Genomic DNA, 18,241 nt, shown 5'->3' on the forward strand with positions numbered 1-18,241 from the left:
AACTAGGAACCAACTTCAGCGTCGTCCATTTTTGTTGAAGGGAGGTATAGAAATCTCAAAGTCTCTCTCTCTCTCTCTCTCTCTCACTCACTCACACACGCACACACACACACACACATACACACGCACTCACGCTAATTTAACATATCACTCATCTAGTAATCCATGAAACCTGATGTCATAATAAATATGTTAACTGTTACAAGGCTCTTTGTTTTTATTGTAATGCATTGGTTCCTTCTGAATGGCCTTAGGAATACAATGAATTCTTTGTTCTCCGTTTTACGATGTCCTCCCTAAACACTTTCCTTTTGTCCCCTTTTTGCAATCAAAATCGCCGTCTTAGCTCCTTTGCCACCAAGCCCGAGGGAAACTCTGGGGGGGGGGGTGCACGGGAGGGGGCGGAGAACGGTTAATCGGCATCCTGTAACCAACCAACCTCTTTTTGAAAGCCGCGTTCCCTCCCCACCACTACTCACAAAAGTAATTTGAGCCTCAGGGTTGTTAAATAGTGTATTAATTAAAATGATGCTGTCATGGAAGTTATCCCCACCCCCAGGCAATTTCTGTACAGCAACCGCATCAGAAAAACGTTGCGGGGACGCAGAAGCGGCAAAGTATATTTCTAGGTGGGCGAAATATACTAGGGGGGGAGAACTCCTTGCTTGTGGAGAGCGTGCCCCCCTTTACAGCCGCCCCCTTTTCTGTCAGTAGCTGGTTTAGATTTCCAGCCAAAATTTTCCATACAAAAGACCTCTCAGATTTTAGCAAAAGTAAGTCTACAGTGTCATTCTATACATGCTCACCCAGGAACAAATTCCAGTGTGTTCAATGGGACTTGCTCCCACCTAAGTGTGGATAGACTGTCTCCCAGCCCAAAGCGGACAAACGAAACCTGGTCAACCCGGAAGCTGAGAAGTGTTTGTCAGGCTACGTAAGGAGGCTGCGCGGTAAACACGACACAGAACGGTGGCTGGAGGGTAGAAGTGTACGGGTAGGTGGCAGAGAAGAATTCTTCCTGCAATTTTATGTTGTTCGTGATAGGGAAGGGAAAGGAGGTGAATTGCCCTAAAAGAGGGGAGGGGAGCACTGTTGCTAAGTTAGTGATTTTCGTACTAAATCTAGTGTTTTTAGGCACGCGTCTGATGGCGAATTTTCCTGGTTAGTGGGAAATCCAGTGGATGTCAAACATTTTATGGTCAGAATGTGGTGGTTTTTACAAGTACTTCAATTTCATTATTTTTTCTCTGTTATGTATTTCATGAAACTGGCTAGCCAAAATTTTGCCTTTTTAAAAATGTTCTACTTATGGACATTTTCTTGTACGTTTCATTGTTTGCATGTCTGATCCTAGGTCTCTAAAGTGCTACTTGACTATTGTTTCATTTCTGCTGTAAGCCATGGCTAGTTGGCTGCTCCTTTGATTGAAAGAATACTAGAGTAATGTACCCAACACCACACAGTGAGCCAGTGACAGAGTGGAAGATTTTAAAGTTAAATCTCCAGATCCTCTGGTGTGCTTGTTGTTTAATGGTATAAAGGCAAGGAAGTTCTTGCCAATTAGCTTCCTGAGAAGGAAAATGTGCAGGTAATATTCTATCCAATCAAAGTGTGATGCAGCCTAAGCACCACCAACTCCTCCTCACAAATCACAGCTGGATCCCACAGATTTGAGCAGAGGAGACATTCTGATTATGATTAATATTTATTGCCCACCACTCACTGATAGATCCCAAGGCAGGTTACAAAACCTAAAATACACTATTAAAAAGAAAACACATTTGCATCACAATAATAGAGTGGGTTCTGAAAACATTCACCTCAGGAGCCATAGGTCCCAGGAATGAGGTCTCACGTTAGCATTCACTGAAAACCGTATAGCGAAGGTGCCAGATGCACCACTGTAGGGAGGGAATTCCACCCTGGGTTCCTACTGGGAGGAAGGGTGGGATATAAATCAAGTAAAAAATAAACTTAGGAACTATAAGCCTCAGAAATAAATATGAGCTTGCACAGAGTGCACCTGCCTCACCAATGAGGAGCCTCTGTTTGTATTGAATCAGGTGATTCCAGGATAGGTATCCTTTATATAAAGAGTATATCTTATAATCATTGTTTATTTATTTATTACATTTATCCTCTGCCTTTCTTTTCATGATAGAAACCCAAGGCGGCTTACATATGGTTCCCATGCGGTCTTCCCTGCTTACTTCAGCAGGGTGCTGGCCTCATGTGGCTTCAGACTATGGCCTGGGACCATCATCATCATCAAGAGCCTGCTAATTTACGCCAAAGGCCCATCTAGTCCAGCAGCCTCAGAGTAGCCAAACAAACACACACAGCACTTTTTAAACGAAAAAAAAACAGGAATGCAAAACCTCCATACTTCTCTCAGATCTAAAACACACACACATATTTATATATGTAGTTCTAAACTTAAATGCAACACACCAACAGTTGGTAGTACATATAAATTCTATTATCCACCTTGTTAAGCTATTCGTCAAAATAGCATTTCACAATAACACAAAAAATGTTATCAAACGTGATGTCTAGTGCATTAAGGTGGATTTGGGGTGTGGGTTTGGTGGGAAAATGAATTTCTTGTTGGCAACACTGGAAGGAAGGAATGTTCTCCCTTCCCTTTGGTGTAGAAAATGTTTGGCTGTGTCCTGTATCTGAAGTAATTCAGTTACTTGTAGAAATTCTCACATTTCTTTAAAGCTCATAATTCAATCAACTGGGGGGCTTTTGGCACTGGTGGTGGTGAAGGGAGGCGCTCTTCTCTTTTACAGTGAGTTGCCGCTACTGGGAAGGCAAATATATTGAAGCTTGTTGCATACCAAAATCTTGGTGATATAAAAGCACCCGACATTTCCTGTCTCAGAGCTGGCCATTTCTGTGCTCAGTAGACTGTTTACTGGCTGCAATCCAATGCACATTTACCTGGGAGTAAGCCTCGTTAAACACAGGGCAACTTACTTTCACATAAACATGCATGATTGCGCAGTCAGTCACAAATGCTGAATTTGGACTTTGGAGCTGACTGACATAAATAGTTGGTACAGTATCAGATTATGAAAGGAGGAACTGGATGCTTGACAGAGAAAGTGAATGTGGAAACAGTGGAGATATCTGTAAAGCTGCTGTAGTATCCAACCATCTTTTGCCAGCGTGGTGCAGGGGCAATCATAGCAAGAGTGCACTATACCAAAGCCTTTTCAACTCTGCCTAAAAGGAGTTGAATGAATATTGAGGAAAGCGCCCCCACTTACTATTGCCAGCACTAATAAAGGTCTTGAGTTGAATGTAGGAGAAATGGGGAGAGGTACAACTCATAGCAGAGTATATTCTTTGCATACAGGTTCAGATCTTCAGGTAAAGCATCTCTAGTTAAAGGGCTGGAGAAAGACCTCTGTCTGAGATGCTGGAGACCTGCTGTTAGGATAGATAATACTGAGCTAGATGGACCAATAAGGCAGATTTGTATAATCTTTTTGTTTTTTTCATTCAACAAAACACATCACCCTTGATGTAAATCTCCACTTCTCCCATCTTATATGTTGCGACATCTTTGCTCTCATAGTCTTCATTTCAGTGCTTAGTTTCTGACAAGGGGAAGAAATATTTAGAGCACTGTCTACTTCATCTTCTCCTACCAATGGTAAATGCAGAAGGAGAGCTGGAAGTATTGCATACAAGATACACTTATGTATTGCTTACAGCCACTGAAATACTAAGTGTCTCATTAAAGAAGTAACTTGCTAATTTTTGTAACTAGAAGCTGCTGTAATAGGAATTTCCTGTCCTAAACATGTCATACGAAAGTCTGGTGTTCTTGTTAGTAGTGCTGATCACCTACAAATAGCTACCCTATCAGTTGCTAATTGGAAAAATCTTGGTGCAATAGTTGCACAACAGTTACTTGATCTCTCATAAGAACATAAGAAGTGCCTGCTGGATCAGCCAATGGACCATCAAGGCCAGCATCCTGTTCTCACAATAGCCAACCAGATGCCTATGGGAAGCCTGAAAACAGGACCTAAGTGCAAGAACACTCTCCCCTCCTGTGGTTTCTAGCAACTGGTATTTGGAAGCATGCTGCCTCTGACTAGGGTGGCAGAGCACAGCCATCATGGATAGTAGCCATTGATAGCCCTGTCCTCCATGAATTTGTCTAATCCTCTTTTAAAGCCATCCAAATTGGTGGACATCACTCCCTTTTGTGGGAGTGAATTCCATAGTTCAACTGTGCTGTATGAAGAAGTACTTTCTTTTATCTGCCCTGAATTTTCCACAACATTCAGCTTCATTGGATGTCTGCAAGCTCTAGTGGTATGTGAGAGAGAGAGAAATGTTTCTCCATCCACTTTCTCCATGCCATGCATATTTTTATAAACTTCTGTCATGTCCCGTGATAGCCAATTAACACATGACTATTTGATTTCTTTCATCATTTTTCAAGCACTGAGGATGAGGTCTAGGCACTTTCAACCTCTTGATAACAGCTAAGGGACTCAATCTGCCCTGGGATGCATTCTGCCCCCGTCCTTTCCTCATACATTGGTATGATGAAGTCAAATACCTGGCTATCCTTGCTCTTATGTCTTAAGGGCTGGATCAGGACCAAAGTTTTTTTTATATTGATCAAAAGCAGTTGTATTCAGTTATAAAGAGGAAATGTCATCTTTTTATCAGTGACTGCCTCTATTACATCTCTCTTAACCTTTGAACAGCTGTTAATATAAACTGAGTTGATGATCTACTGGCTCTGTTTTCCTCTCTACACAAATACTTTTGATGGAATCTTGTTAAACAGATTTGTTTTTATTTGACTAATTTGGGGGTTTATTTACAGAACATTTCATGTCAAGATGGCATCTATTAGAGATCTGGAAAAGACCAGCTCTTGGAACACTTTGGTTCTACCAGACCTACCCAGTGGACCGCTCTGTGCTTACCGGAAGAAAGCATCCTTCAATTGGAAGGAGATGGTACTATTCATAGAGGAAGAAGATCTCATCCATTTTAAAGTAAGGTTTAAAATAATATTTCTGTAAAAACAACCTTGCATATTAAATGAAAAATATTGTAAGCCCCCTTAAAAAATTCCCGTGTGTTTTATGAGGCCATGAAATGTACCATGACAATTTGGTTCCTGTGGGGCCTGGCCAGGGGATTCACATGACCAGAGAACTGTTCTTATGTCAAGCAAGTCATGTTCCTTGATAGATTGGATGTACATTTTTTTGGATAAATGGCTCATTAGTTAATGTTTTTCCTACAGTGCCTGTGGCCAGCTAATAAGTCATTTCACATTTTGATAGGACATCATGTAATGTTTTTGGTTACAGGATTTTCAATCCAGGATTGGATCATCCCAAATTATGGAATGATTTTTCTGATGAGGCGCGCCTGGCGCCAACACTGTTATCTTTTTGGTGCCAGGTCAAGGCTTTCCTTTTCTCCCAGGCGTTTTAGCACTGTGTTTTAATTGGCTTTTAAATATGTGTTTTTAAATTTGTATATTTGTTTTTATGTTTAATTTTTGTAAACCGCCCAGAGAGCTTTGGCTATGGGATGGTATACAAATGTAATTAATTAATTAATTAATCAATCAATCCACTCAATCAATCAATCATAGTATTTCCAACCATGGTGGAAGCTGCTGTGGGGAAAAGGTTTCTTTCTATTAATGTTCTCCCCCCCGCCCAAGGAAAACCACACAATTACATTGATAGAAAATTGAAATACATGCAATACTTACCCAAACTTACTTTTACTACTTTCATTCAGACAATACAGCTGGTATAGCACAGTGGGGAGGAGACCCTGGCTGGGAGTCCAGAGTCTGTGAGTTCAAATCCCCGCTCGTGTCTCCTGGGTGTAAAGGGCCGGCTAAAGATCACCCCCACAGTGAGTGGCTCAGGGGTTATGTGCCCTGCCACCTGTGCAGCCAGGGCAAGCTGCATAGTCCCAAGGAGCTCAGTTGCCCCCCAGCTGGCAGTTGTGGACAATGAAGGGACTGGCTTGTGCAGCTGTGGCAAGCTGAGCAGGCCCTAGCCAGCTGGGGAGGACTAGCCTCAGAGAGAGGCAATGGGAAACCCCCTCTGAATACCGCTTACCATGAAAACCCTATTCATAGGGTAGCCATAAGTCGGGATCGACTTGAAGGCAGTCCATTTCCATTTCCATTTATAAATAGACTCAGAGATGAGAGCTACTAGCTTTATACATCTTTATTCATGCCATTTGGGGAAATGGATATAAAATTAAAAGGGAAGGCTTTATTATGGGTGATTAGAAAGAGTTGCTTTGATCTAAATAAACATGCAGCCAGTTCCATGTGTATAAGGCAGTTTGGGGCTCGTAATTTGTTTTATTCTTTAGCAGAAGAGCTGTTTGCTTCATGGCAACCCTCTTTGAAACTGAGTGGATTTTAAAAAGCTATTTGTGATATGGCATTGGAGTCTTCTGTACAAAGGGGGGGGGAACCTACTATGCATGCTCAAACCTGGAACAAATCTAAAGTAGCTCTTTGGATCCTGACCAGCACATAGACACAGTTGTTATCAGACAGAAAAAGCAGAAACTGATTCATATTCAAACTTTTGTTTCTCACGCATCGGCTTCTTTTGCCACACGAAAAACCACTTACTATGACTGGCAGCAATCCACAATGTGAAGTACTGGTTTGTTACTGACTTACAGATTATGGCTTATTTTAACTATGATTTGGTGTTTATGTCTGAATCCAGCAAACTTGTTTAACCACGATTTATTTAGCCACCCCATCCTGGACAAAGGCATGAGCTGTGACTTGTTTGCCCATCTGTGAGGTGTTTTGTGGTTTGTTGAACAAACCATGGCTTAAAACAGGGATGGGAGCCTCAGGCCCAGGGACCAAATGTGGCCTCCAGGCTCTTGGGACTCATCCCAGGCCACACACCCTCCTGAACCACACCTCTCACCAACCCTGTTCTGCACCCTTTTTGAGGGTTTTTGCTTGAGTGAAATGTGTTCTTGAACTGTAGCAATACTTCTTGCTTGCCTAGATGGAAGATAGTGTGAAGAAACTAACCTACTGTAGAAAAATAAAATTCATATTTATTGCTCTGCTGAGTTTTGCCTCTTGTCCTGCCTACCACTAGTTATAAGATTTCTTTGCAAATATCTATATGAATAAGGGACAGGGTTTGCTCCCCAAAATATGCTTTGAGGTGCCCCAAGTCTTAGACCCTCGCCTCAAGGGGACCTTTCCCTGAGAAAAGCCACAGTATCAGCCTTAGTCCAAAACTTCCTTTTTGCAGAAGTTGCCATCCAGTATCATTCCCCCAACCCCACTCCATGCCAATCAATGCCAGTATACCTACAAATAAGGAATTAGATGCTTGAACCCAAAAAAAATCTTGGATAGCAGCAGCGCCCTCCCACTGGCAGTGCTGCTGCTCACCAGGAAGAGAATGGGGTGGGATGAAATAGTAGTGAGGTCAGGGGAGCTTCAGGTTGGAGGTGGCCATGAATGTATATTCTGCCCTTTATCCCAAAGGGATTGGCATGGAGATTGCTAGTCCAAAGCTTCATTGCTGTGCAAGTCACACTCAGGTGTGATGCTGCCACACCAATAATTGCCAACCTTTTTACTGAAATAAACCTTAGGGAAATCTAAATTATGCACCCTTGCCTCTGGGAGACTGTCTTCAATGAGATAACAATGGCCAAAACTTCATTTTTGGCAACTCACTCTCAAGCATAATGGCTCCAAAGCAACTTTAATGGTAAGTAAAGTATCTGTGAATAAGGAACTGTAAGACTGTATCCCAAAATAAGCTTTAGGCCACCCGAAATTGCATATGCCACTGCCACATGAGACTGTACCCTGTGAAATGCCCCAGAATGATCTTTGGCCTAAAGCTTTGTTTTTGCACAAGTCGCTCTCAAGTGTGATGCCCGTACCCATCATTACCAACATATCAGTGAATAAGGAACTGGGAGATTTATGTCCCGGATACCCCCATCCCTAAGGCCCCCAGTGCCCAAGTACATAGTGGACTTATTCACTCACCTGTATTAAAACCAGGAATGTATTAAAACCAAGAATGGGTCCATATGTACCCAACTAAAGCCCAGCACCACCAAGCTGTCTCCTACAACCTTGGAGCTGGCAACTGGCTACCAAGCAGAGAAGCAGGTTTTAGGATTGCTACTTTGAAGCCCCCAAATCCTCAAGTGTACCTAATAAGGCCCCTGAGTGATTTCCCAGACTAGGATAGTAAATTACAACATTGTCCCCACACCAGCTGGGGCAGTTATACTTATGGTTGTTCATATAAATCTGATGAAACCTTGATGTATCTTAAACTGTCACTTTGTACGGCAAAATGTAGTATGTCAAACTGAATTTCCAAGATTTAGTTATAAACAAACAAAATCTGCTCATTTAAGATCAGAGTTAAGGCTATCTCATGTTGGCTCAAGCTCTGCAAAGCTGAGAAATTGGAAGCTAAGGCTGATTCCTTAACAGATGCCCCCTTTGAACAGCAAAAATGTTGTACAATGCTATACATTGGGTTATATCCAACTCTCTGTGTACCCACACATTTCATTGACCTTTCAGGCGCAAATCCAGATGGGGAGGGTGGAGTGCCCGGGACCAGCAAATTAAGTTTTAAAAAGAAAAGAAATCAAAGAGCTTTTAATTAAAAAGGTAAAGGTGTCCCCGCACTTGTAGTGCGAGTCGTTTCCGACTCTTTTAATTAGTGAGGCAAAATATAGATGTGACCATTACAGTGTTTATAAATATTGCTTAAATGTCATTTTATGTGAGTTGGTTAATATTTATAAGTAAGTTTTAACCTGCTTTTTGAATGTTTTTGTTCTTGTACATTGCTTGTGGCATACGGAAATGACTCCAAATGTATTAACATATGAAATAACAAGTATATTTCAGTTACGTGATAAATTAAAACCTGACATTCAAACATTGTGATATGTTTCTTCCATGAAGAACAGAATATTCTCAACTCTTGAAAATGATCCTCTCTTTGCTCGTCTTGCTGGAGAAGAATTATCCCTTGAGAAATATCGTGAGCTGACTTTCCTTCGCTGTAGGAGACTCTTTGAATATGATTTTCTAAGACTAGAAGAGATTGTGGAGAAACCATTAAAAGTCGTGGTGCTGATTACTTGCCTGGGAATGTACGACTGGTCTCTTGGAGCCAAATTTCTGCTAAATTCTCAGGTATGAGCAATATAGGTATAAGCCTTGTTATAGTGGTACTTAAAGACTCAAGCCCACTAGTGAAGTATTTCATTTTTATTTTTGATAAATATTTTGGAAAATGTTCCAGATGGCATCTAAACTACTCTGTGCATTCTTGATTTAGACTGTTGTGGCTTGACATTTTTTAATATGATAATTATAGTGAAAAGTTCATCGCTTGAACATGTAAAACTGATACCACAATTATAAACCATTCTCTTCTCATGTCATCCAGTTACCTAACTATAGGAAGTGATTAACTACCACTTCTGCAGTATTATTTAAACTGATTCCCTGTGCTGATATAGGGCTTGGTTCAGTTCTTTTTTAAGCAAATGGTATTGCACTGTCTACTTTTGGTTTAAGCTAAAGTTAGTTTTGTCAAACTGAGAGGGAGCAAGGCAAAGGTAACCTGTAGCCAGAAAAGAGCAAAAAGATAAAAATCTATTCAGTTGGAACAGTGAACTAACCTCACCTGGAAACCTTAGGGGTCAAAGAGCACCTTCCTGATCTGCTTTGACCTAATGGTGTAAAGAGTCATGTGGCATCCCCCTAAAGTTTTCTGTCTTGGACAGACCTGGGTGGTAGCACACAAGCTAAATTCCCACCTGACATTCCTCAGGTCATGAGTTCCAGATCTACTGTGGACTGCTTGCTGCTAGTTTCTTTTGTTTTTATCCTCAGATGTAGCACAAAAGAACCCGAGAAGTAAATATGGGGAGTGAGAGGAAAAGTGAGTTCAGGAATTGTATAGCCAGCCCCTTAATCTCTGTCCTTTGTTCTGGTTGGTGTGATAATCACACTGCTCAGAATCCATGTTGTTTTTATTTATGCAAGACATGTATACCTTGCTACCCTGATATCCAAGGCTATCTGTGTCTGGCAACCCAATAGTCCTGCCATGACAGAGCGATTATACACATGAACCCATGTGCTGCTGCTGCTGATATTGTAAAGTGGTATGTGGAGCTGCCCTCTCTTTTATACTGGAAGTTGGCACAGTTCCTTCATGGAATAAGACAAACACCAGGGGGCTGTTCATTTCCACCCACCCCTCTGCCTTGGAGCCCGATAAAAGCCTGGAAATTGGGCCGCTATAGTGAATGCACCAGGGGAGCAGGAGACCTGACCTCCTCTCTGAGATATTGTACTGCCCTACAAATGTGTCAAAATGCAAACACAATTTGGATTGGTCTTCAATCCATTTACTGTGTAGCTTGGAAGAATTTGGTAACGTGCCTCTGAGGATATGGTGAGTGGTGGCAACACCTGCAATCAGCCCAAATAACAGAAACAAGACATGTGCTGTTCTTATCTTGTTTTAGCGGGAAGGAAGCAACTATATTAAGACAGTTGATAGAGTTCAGATAGTTGTTGTTATGTGTCTTCAAGTTGATTATGACTTATGGCAACCCTAGGAATCAGCGACCTCCAATTTTCTCATTTTCTTTTGTTTCTGTGAATATGTGAAGTACAGCAACACTAGAAATACAGCATAACCTCCAGTTTGCAACAAAAAATGCTATCTTCACCATCATATGACATTGACCAATAAAAAGGCTTTGAAATTAATAAAAATAAACTTGACACAGATTTCTAGGATGAATAATGAGAGAAATATAATTTTCTAAGTTAGATTCTCTGTAGAAACAGTAGTAACACAGAAAAGAAGCAAAGTAAGAAGAACACCAACAAACATTCAAAAATGTAATTCTCCATCTTTGGAGATGTAGTCTTGACTGCAGGTGTTGCCACCACTCACCATACGCTCAGAGGCACATGTTACCAAATTCTTCCAAGCTACACAGCAAGTGGATTGGACTGTGAAAGACCAACCCCAAATCATGTTTGCATTTTGACAAATTTGTAGGGCAGTACAATATCTCAGGGAGGTCAGGTTTTCTGCTCCCGTGGTGCATTCACTATAGCTGCCCAATTTCCCTGCTTTTTAAAGTTTGATAGAAATATCTGTGGGCTATAGGTACATTCTTAATCCACAAGGTTTTTTGCCTATTAGTGAATTAATATTTTTATTATCATGTATTTTCTTATTGATGCTATGGTTATTAAAAGACCCTCCATGGCGCAGATTGGTAAGCGGAGGTAACACAGCCGAAGCTCTGCTCACAGCCGGAGTTCGATTCCAATGGAAGGAGGAAGTCGAATCTCCGGTAAAAGGGGTCGAGGTCCACTCAGCCTTCCATCCATCCGTGGTCGGTAAAATGAGTACCTGGCTGGGGGGTAAAGAAAGGCCGGGGAAGGAACTGGCAATCCCACCCCATATATATACGGCCTGCCTAGTAAACGTCGCAAGACGTCACCCTAAGAGTCGGAAACGACTCGCACTATAAGTGCGGGGACACCTTTTCCTTTACTATGGTTATTGGTAATTGTTCGTTCTAATTTTTTCAATTCTTAATGTACTGCTGTTCAATTCATGTATTCTGAGCCCCATAATCTTGTGGGGAAGCAGGATACAAATAAACAAATTAATGAAAAAAATGTCAGCATCTCAGCTATGAGTCTGGGTATCTCCCAGGTACTTTCCTAGCTTGAGTGCTCGTTCATGAGGCTCGCTATCTTCTCATATTCAATTCATATTTATATTTTGAGCATGTGTTTTCTTCCTCAAATAGCCATTTTTTGTTGACAGTGATAGAACTGGTTTGACAACAGAGGTCCTTCTCATTTCACATTATGAAACTGTCTTGAAATCCGTGGGCATTTAGAGACATCTGAGTGCTATAATTTCATATTGGCATTTCTGTTGATGACTATATTATTTGTTTTATATAGAAAGTGGACAAAAATGTTTAAACAAACACTTGCTATTTCTTCTGTGGCAAGCCTTATCCCTGAAACATTGAGAGGAGGCAGGAGAACAGGGCCTCTTCTAATTCTGCAGCAAAAGAGCATTGCTTGTACATGCAAAATGTATTAGGTGAATCAATATGTAAGGCATATTTTCCTCCAGAATCATGTATTATCAATTCATTAATTATTGAGACTTTCGTACTGAGAGTTTCTCCATTTCTTTTCCTTTCCTTTCCTTTCCTTTTCTTTTCTTTTCTTTTCTTCAAGTATCAGTGTGGCAACAGAAGCAGAGAGAGAGATGAATAAATAAAACCCAGTAGAAATCTAATGACTAGAAGTCACAAATAGCATGTAGTCAGCACAGAAACACCTCTCCTTAAAATATTAGCCCCATTTACAAATGTCTGAATGTTTTGAGATGTGACTTTGCCACAATGAGGGCTAGAAACATGCTTTGAAAAACCCTTGGGCAGCTAAGATTCCCAGAACTTCAAGTCAGCTGAGTGATTATATATTGGATTCTGTGCAAATTTTTCTGTACGTGGTAATGCACAAGACTCTGAACTGGCTTTTTTAAAAACAAAGAAGCATATTAGATTTGAGTGACATCAGATTCCTCCCCCCCTTCTAATGTGTGCACTAAATACTGGTCCTGGCACATGGGCTTTCCTCAACTCCTTTAAGCAAGTAGTATCATTATTCTGTCACCAGTGGGCAGCAGTGCATTGATCACTTGGACACAAAAGCCCTGATGACTATAAAAAAACCCCACTCTCCAGCTCCCCAATAGTTAGAATCTTGAAAGCGGTGGTGATTCAACCACTCCTGAAAAAGCCTGCCTTGGACCCATGGGTTTGTGACAACTACTGTTTGACTGCAAATACCCTATTTGAGGGAATGGTGATTGAGAAGGTTGTGGTGCAAAGTTGCAAGTCCTCTTGGATGAAACCCGTTATCCTGACTCATTCCAATCTGGGTTCAGGCGTGGTTATGGGACTGAATTGGCCATGGTCACCCTGATGGATGACTTATTAGGATAAGAATAGGGGGAGTATGTTATTCTTTCTTGATCTCTGTGGCTCTCAGTATCATTGACCATGGTATGTGCCTGAACCAGCACTGTGAGATGGGGATTGGGAGCACTGGTTTACAGTAGTTCTGGTCTGATCTCTAGGATCAGTTTAAGAGAATAGCATTGGGGGATTATCTCCCAGCCCGCTGGCAGTTGTGATGTTGAGTGCCACAGCATGCTATTCTATCCCCAGTGCTATTTGACATCTACATGAAGTCATTGTGTGTGGTTTATTGGATTTGGGGTGAGATGTTACCAGTATGTTAATGATATCCAGCTCTATTTTTCTGTAACATCTGAGTCGGGAGAGGCTCTGCAAACCCTGGACTGGTGCCTGGACTCAGTGGTGGGTTGAATGAGGGCCAACAAACTGACTCTGAATACTAAGTTGTTATGGGTGAGTGGTTCCTGAGTCAGGTAATTGTTCAATTGCCTGCCCTGTATATGATTGTACTTCCCCTTAAGGAGTAGGTTTTTAGTCTGGGTGTGGTCCTGGATCCATCTCCCAGGTGACCTCAGCGACGAGGAATGCTTTTACCAACTTTGGCTGATAAGACAGCTATAGCTGACTCTGGACCAGGTTAGCTTGACCACTGTTGTCCATGCACTGGTAACCTCCAGGTTGTATTACTGCAATGTGCGCTATGTGCGCTGGCCTGGAAGCCGCTGATAGTGCAAAATGCAGTGGCTCAGCTACGCACTGGTGCAGAATATTGCCATCATATTATGCCCAATAGTGCTAAAAGAGAATTCACATGCTGGGAAATGTGGCTGCAATTGTTGTTGTTCCCAAGCTGTTGCCTATGAAAGGAAACCAAACCATGTGTGTTTTCTCTCTGTCATTATTACTCACTGAAATTGGGTTGGCTGTCAAAGTGCGTTTATAGCAGCCCACAGGGTAGACAGAAAAGGGTAGAGAATCTTACTCATTTCTCAGACCTCTTTCTGAAGTGAAAGGTCAAATCTGTAAAGAAGTTTGGAGCAACCATGTTAAAAGGTAGGGGCAGGGCATTCCAGGCAAGGGGCTGCCAACCCTGCTTGGATATGGATATCTTTGCAGAGGATCCCTAGTCAAGTTTTACCAACAGCACAATCCAAACTATATCTACTCAGAAGTAAGACCTATTCAGTTCTATGGGGCTTAGGTCCTTAGTGTGTTTAGAATTGCAGTCTTAAGAGGCATCCATCTTTATTCCTGAGTGCTCCGGTCTAACAGCACTAGGCTCCTTTCTTCCTACAATGGCCTTCTGGTGAGTAGCATGAGGGCACTTAAACCCTTTTTGCCAGAAGCAAGCAAGCTAGATTAAGTGTTCCCTACCCAGGTTCCATCTTTTAGCTAAGAGTTCTATCTTAATTTCCAGTCAGAGAAATTGTATGAATTGTATGCTCCAAGCAACTGTGGTTGATGCTTAATGTATCATGCTTAATGACATAATTCGTGCCCACCCCTGTGACATCGCTCAAGGCATCACTAGAGCCCACCCTGGAATCTCAGGGTTTGGGATGCTTCTGACCTGTTTACCCTAAACTCTCCCCCAGGACTGGCTTAGGAGTGGGGAAGCTGAGCTCAGTGGCTGTTTCTTTGAATGTGGCCTTGTAGGGGGCAGCAGGAAGGTCCCCAACATCACACCTGCAGCAGGCCCCATAAACCTTCTAGATGGCTCTGCAAAGCTGACCATGGGGTTGGGGGCCAAAGGCACTCCTTGACAAGGACACTGTTTATTGTAGGGCCGTGCTTGCTTCTCTCACTGACTCCTCCATCCTCAAAATTCTAGTTGTATACTTAGGTGGGTTTATAACTTGGGGAAAGCATGAGAATAGTGTAAGATATCTGAAAGTCCTATGTCCACTCCAAGCCCCATCAAACCTGTTTCCTCTGGGAAGAAAGAAGCTTATCTGAAAAGCAATTCACTATAGAGTTGGAAGCGTTTGCCCCTTCCTCACACTTGCTATAGAAAGTTTAGCCATTTGCTGGCCTTCCCGAGATTTTGTCTATAGAAGAAGTTTTAACTATTGCTTAAGAGTATTTTAGAAACCGAGGAAGTATTCCAGATGGTTTGCATATTTCACTTTGCTCTGTAGTTGAAACCAGGGGGAGAATCGATCTTCTTGTAGCCCCTCCTAGGGAGGGGACACCTTAAGAGTTGACTCGAGCTGTAAGCAGTGATTCTTCAATATCTTCAACATTTCAGTTTGACTATGTTCTGTGTTCCCAGTTACTTCCAAACAACATTTTTTTAACATTTTACTATTACTAGCAGTCTCATATCAGTGTTATTAAGGAATTCTAAGAAACCAAAACATCATTGCAGTTTTGAAATCAGTGATTAAAATTTGAAAGGTTCAATCTGCCATGTTGATTCCAGATGGTGTCTAATTGTATTAAAACATAGAGAAACCCTTCATCTTGGTCTCAGGAACAATCATGCAAAATTTGGTTAGAATATCTTAAGAGGTCCAAATCCACAGCAGAGTAACAACTTCCTGAAATATATAGTAGATTAATGTCAGCTGCTTGTCTTTAATGTATGCAGGTGTTCAAAGGTGCAATTGAGAGTACAGGCTCTGAAAGACATGAAGAATTTATTAAAGAAAATGAAAATATGAAGGTACTCCTTCAACTGTCTTTAAATCTTTTTTAAAAGTATTATTCCAGTTCTAATTTGAATTTATGCTGTTGTGATTTTTTTAAAACCGAAGTTATGTATTAATGCATAAATGGCAACATTCTAATGAGCAATTTTGGGAGGATGCTCCTGATAGTTCCTTTGTAGCCCTAACTTGCATTTGGTGTTGTTTAAATGTGGCAACAAATGCCATGTCCCTCTGCTTTCCAGCAGGATCAGTTCCACTCAGGAGCTCCTGACTTCTGATCCCTGCTGAAAGCAGCATGGTTTACATTTGGTGCCAAATTTAGATAGCATAAAATGTAAGCACCATTGCTTTTTGGCAGAGATTGAATTGGACATCAAGTGATTGAAAGGTGGTGGGACTTTGCAGCTCACAGATGAGCATCCTGAAGTTTATAAGTGGGGGCTCCAGTGAAGCTCTCTTAGTACAGAGATCCCTCATTTGTTTAGCGTTTGTACCATAGCTGTTCCTATGGTACTCAAATTTGAATTGTATATGTTTAACTGAATTTTGTGTATTTTGCCTCCAGAACTTTGGATGTTTTGCTCTGACAGAATTAAGCCATGGCAGCAATACCAAGCATATGCGGACTACTGCTAGATATGATCCAACTACACAGGTTAGTCACAGCCCCACTAAAATTCTGTAATACTTTTAGTGAGCCTTTTTATTAAATAAGACTTTGTACTTCTGAGCCCAGGTATCCTAATGCAGTATTTTCTTTATTGGGACCTGCCATAAGGAGAGCCCTCCTGGATCAGGCCAAATGGCCTTCCAGTCCAACATCCTCCTCTCACAGCAGACAGCCAGATGCCTATGAGAAGCCCACAAGCAGGTCCTCTCCCCATTTGTGATTCCTGTTGTTGTTGATGTTATATGCCTTCAAGTCGATTACGACTCCAGTACTGAAGCCAGTATGCCTCTGAATACCAATTGCTGGGGAACGTGAATGGAGAGAGTTTTGTTGCACTCAGGTCCCGCTTGCAGGGTTTTTTATGTACAATTTTATTTGGATTAAGCAGCTTATAAATGTTCTAAATAAATAAATAAATAGTGCATAGGCATCTTGGCTAGTAACCACTGATAGCCTTATCCACCATAAATTTGTCTGCCTCTTTTAATGAATGAATTTAAGCCTCCAAGTTGTTGGTGTCAAAGTAACTTAATGTAAAAATACATGAACCAAATTTCCTGAAGGCTGCAATAGAAAGGAAAAGGAGGGCTTAGCTACATGGACTTAAGGCTATAGAATGAATGGTGCTTGTTAAGGTTCAGTGTAGTGGCTAAAGTGACTGAGCTAGAAAATGGGCATTTGCTGTTTTGAATATTGCCTCTACCCATAAACCCACTAGATGGCCTTCAGCAAATCACTCTTTTTCAGCCTCCATCCCTCTCCTCTCCAAAACTTCTGGCTTATCTCACACTGTTGTGTATATATAAATGTTAAAAGTGTTATATAAATAACGATCATTTCTAGTCCTTTCTACTAGTGACAATTTTCTTTGTGTTGTTGAGAGTTATGTTAAAAATAATTGTAGAAAATGTTTTATTTTGCTACCTTTTAATTGCTACAATACTCCCTCCTGCCCCAAATCTTATTAAAAATTCCTTCCCTCCCCATTTAAGCCAAGTTACCAAAGGCCATTCTGGATCTAAAAACAAACAAAACAACAATAATCTCATGTTGCTTCTGAAAAATGGTTTGGGCAAGAGCTCCATAAGTGCAGAGCAATGACCAAAAATGTGTTATGGCTTTGACTCTTATATGGTAAGAAGGAAGAAGCTCTGAGGTAATTTGAAGATGAACAAAAGGAATTCATAGTGAGTAGAAGAATTTTGTAGTCCAAATCCTAGGAAGTGTAGTGATTTGAATCAAATAAGCAGAGGAACTAGTAGCTGTGAAGCACAAAGTACAGCAGTACTTTGATAATACCTTTCCTAACCTTTTACCCCCAAAATTTTACCCATAATTTGTCTGCTGTAATTCAGTTATTAGCTTCCTAGAGACTGAGTACTGTACCTCTGCAGACCTTTGCTGAAGTATAAGGATTGGTATTTGTGGTCTTGACAGATTTTCCAAATTGGGGTGTTCTTTTTACATTGCCATGCAAAATCACAAACTGAAAATGGTCATGCGAAGAACTACACATTGTTACCATGTTTTAACTTAATTAGAAGCATGGTTATGGCATTTTAGATCTATTTCTCATAGTCGGGTTTAGGCTTTAATGGTTTTATTGTGTTTCAGTTTATATATTTCAATAATGATTTATGCTACCTTTCAGGTGAAACCTTCCCAAATATTATGACATTAAAACATCAGCAGCTGAAAACCAGATAGAGTATCACATAGTAAAAAGCAATTTGAAATTAAAAGTCTGTTCACATTGTATTGTTCACTCCTGTGCAACTGTTTTCCACTGTTTTTTTTCAGTCTGACACACATGGAGACTGCAATCTTC

General features: G+C 41.1%; 1 protein-coding gene across 1 annotated transcript in view; it reads left to right on the forward strand.

The window, feature by feature from the left end:
* Positions 1-886: 886 nt before the first annotated feature.
* ACOX3 (acyl-CoA oxidase 3, pristanoyl) overlaps positions 887-18,241 on the forward strand; it is a 52,890-nt gene continuing 35,535 nt past the window's right edge. Inside the window, exons 1-5 of the mRNA XM_061584303.1 lie at positions 887-994; positions 4,859-5,033; positions 9,008-9,241; positions 15,683-15,757; positions 16,309-16,398. Of these exons, the coding sequence (XP_061440287.1) occupies positions 4,875-5,033; positions 9,008-9,241; positions 15,683-15,757; positions 16,309-16,398 (558 nt within the window). The 5' untranslated portion in view covers positions 887-994; positions 4,859-4,874. The remainder of the gene's footprint in view (positions 995-4,858; positions 5,034-9,007; positions 9,242-15,682; positions 15,758-16,308; positions 16,399-18,241) is intronic.

Source organism: Rhineura floridana, chromosome 9 (assembly GCF_030035675.1).
Source record: "Rhineura floridana isolate rRhiFlo1 chromosome 9, rRhiFlo1.hap2, whole genome shotgun sequence".
Lineage (NCBI taxonomy): Eukaryota > Metazoa > Chordata > Lepidosauria > Squamata > Rhineuridae > Rhineura > Rhineura floridana.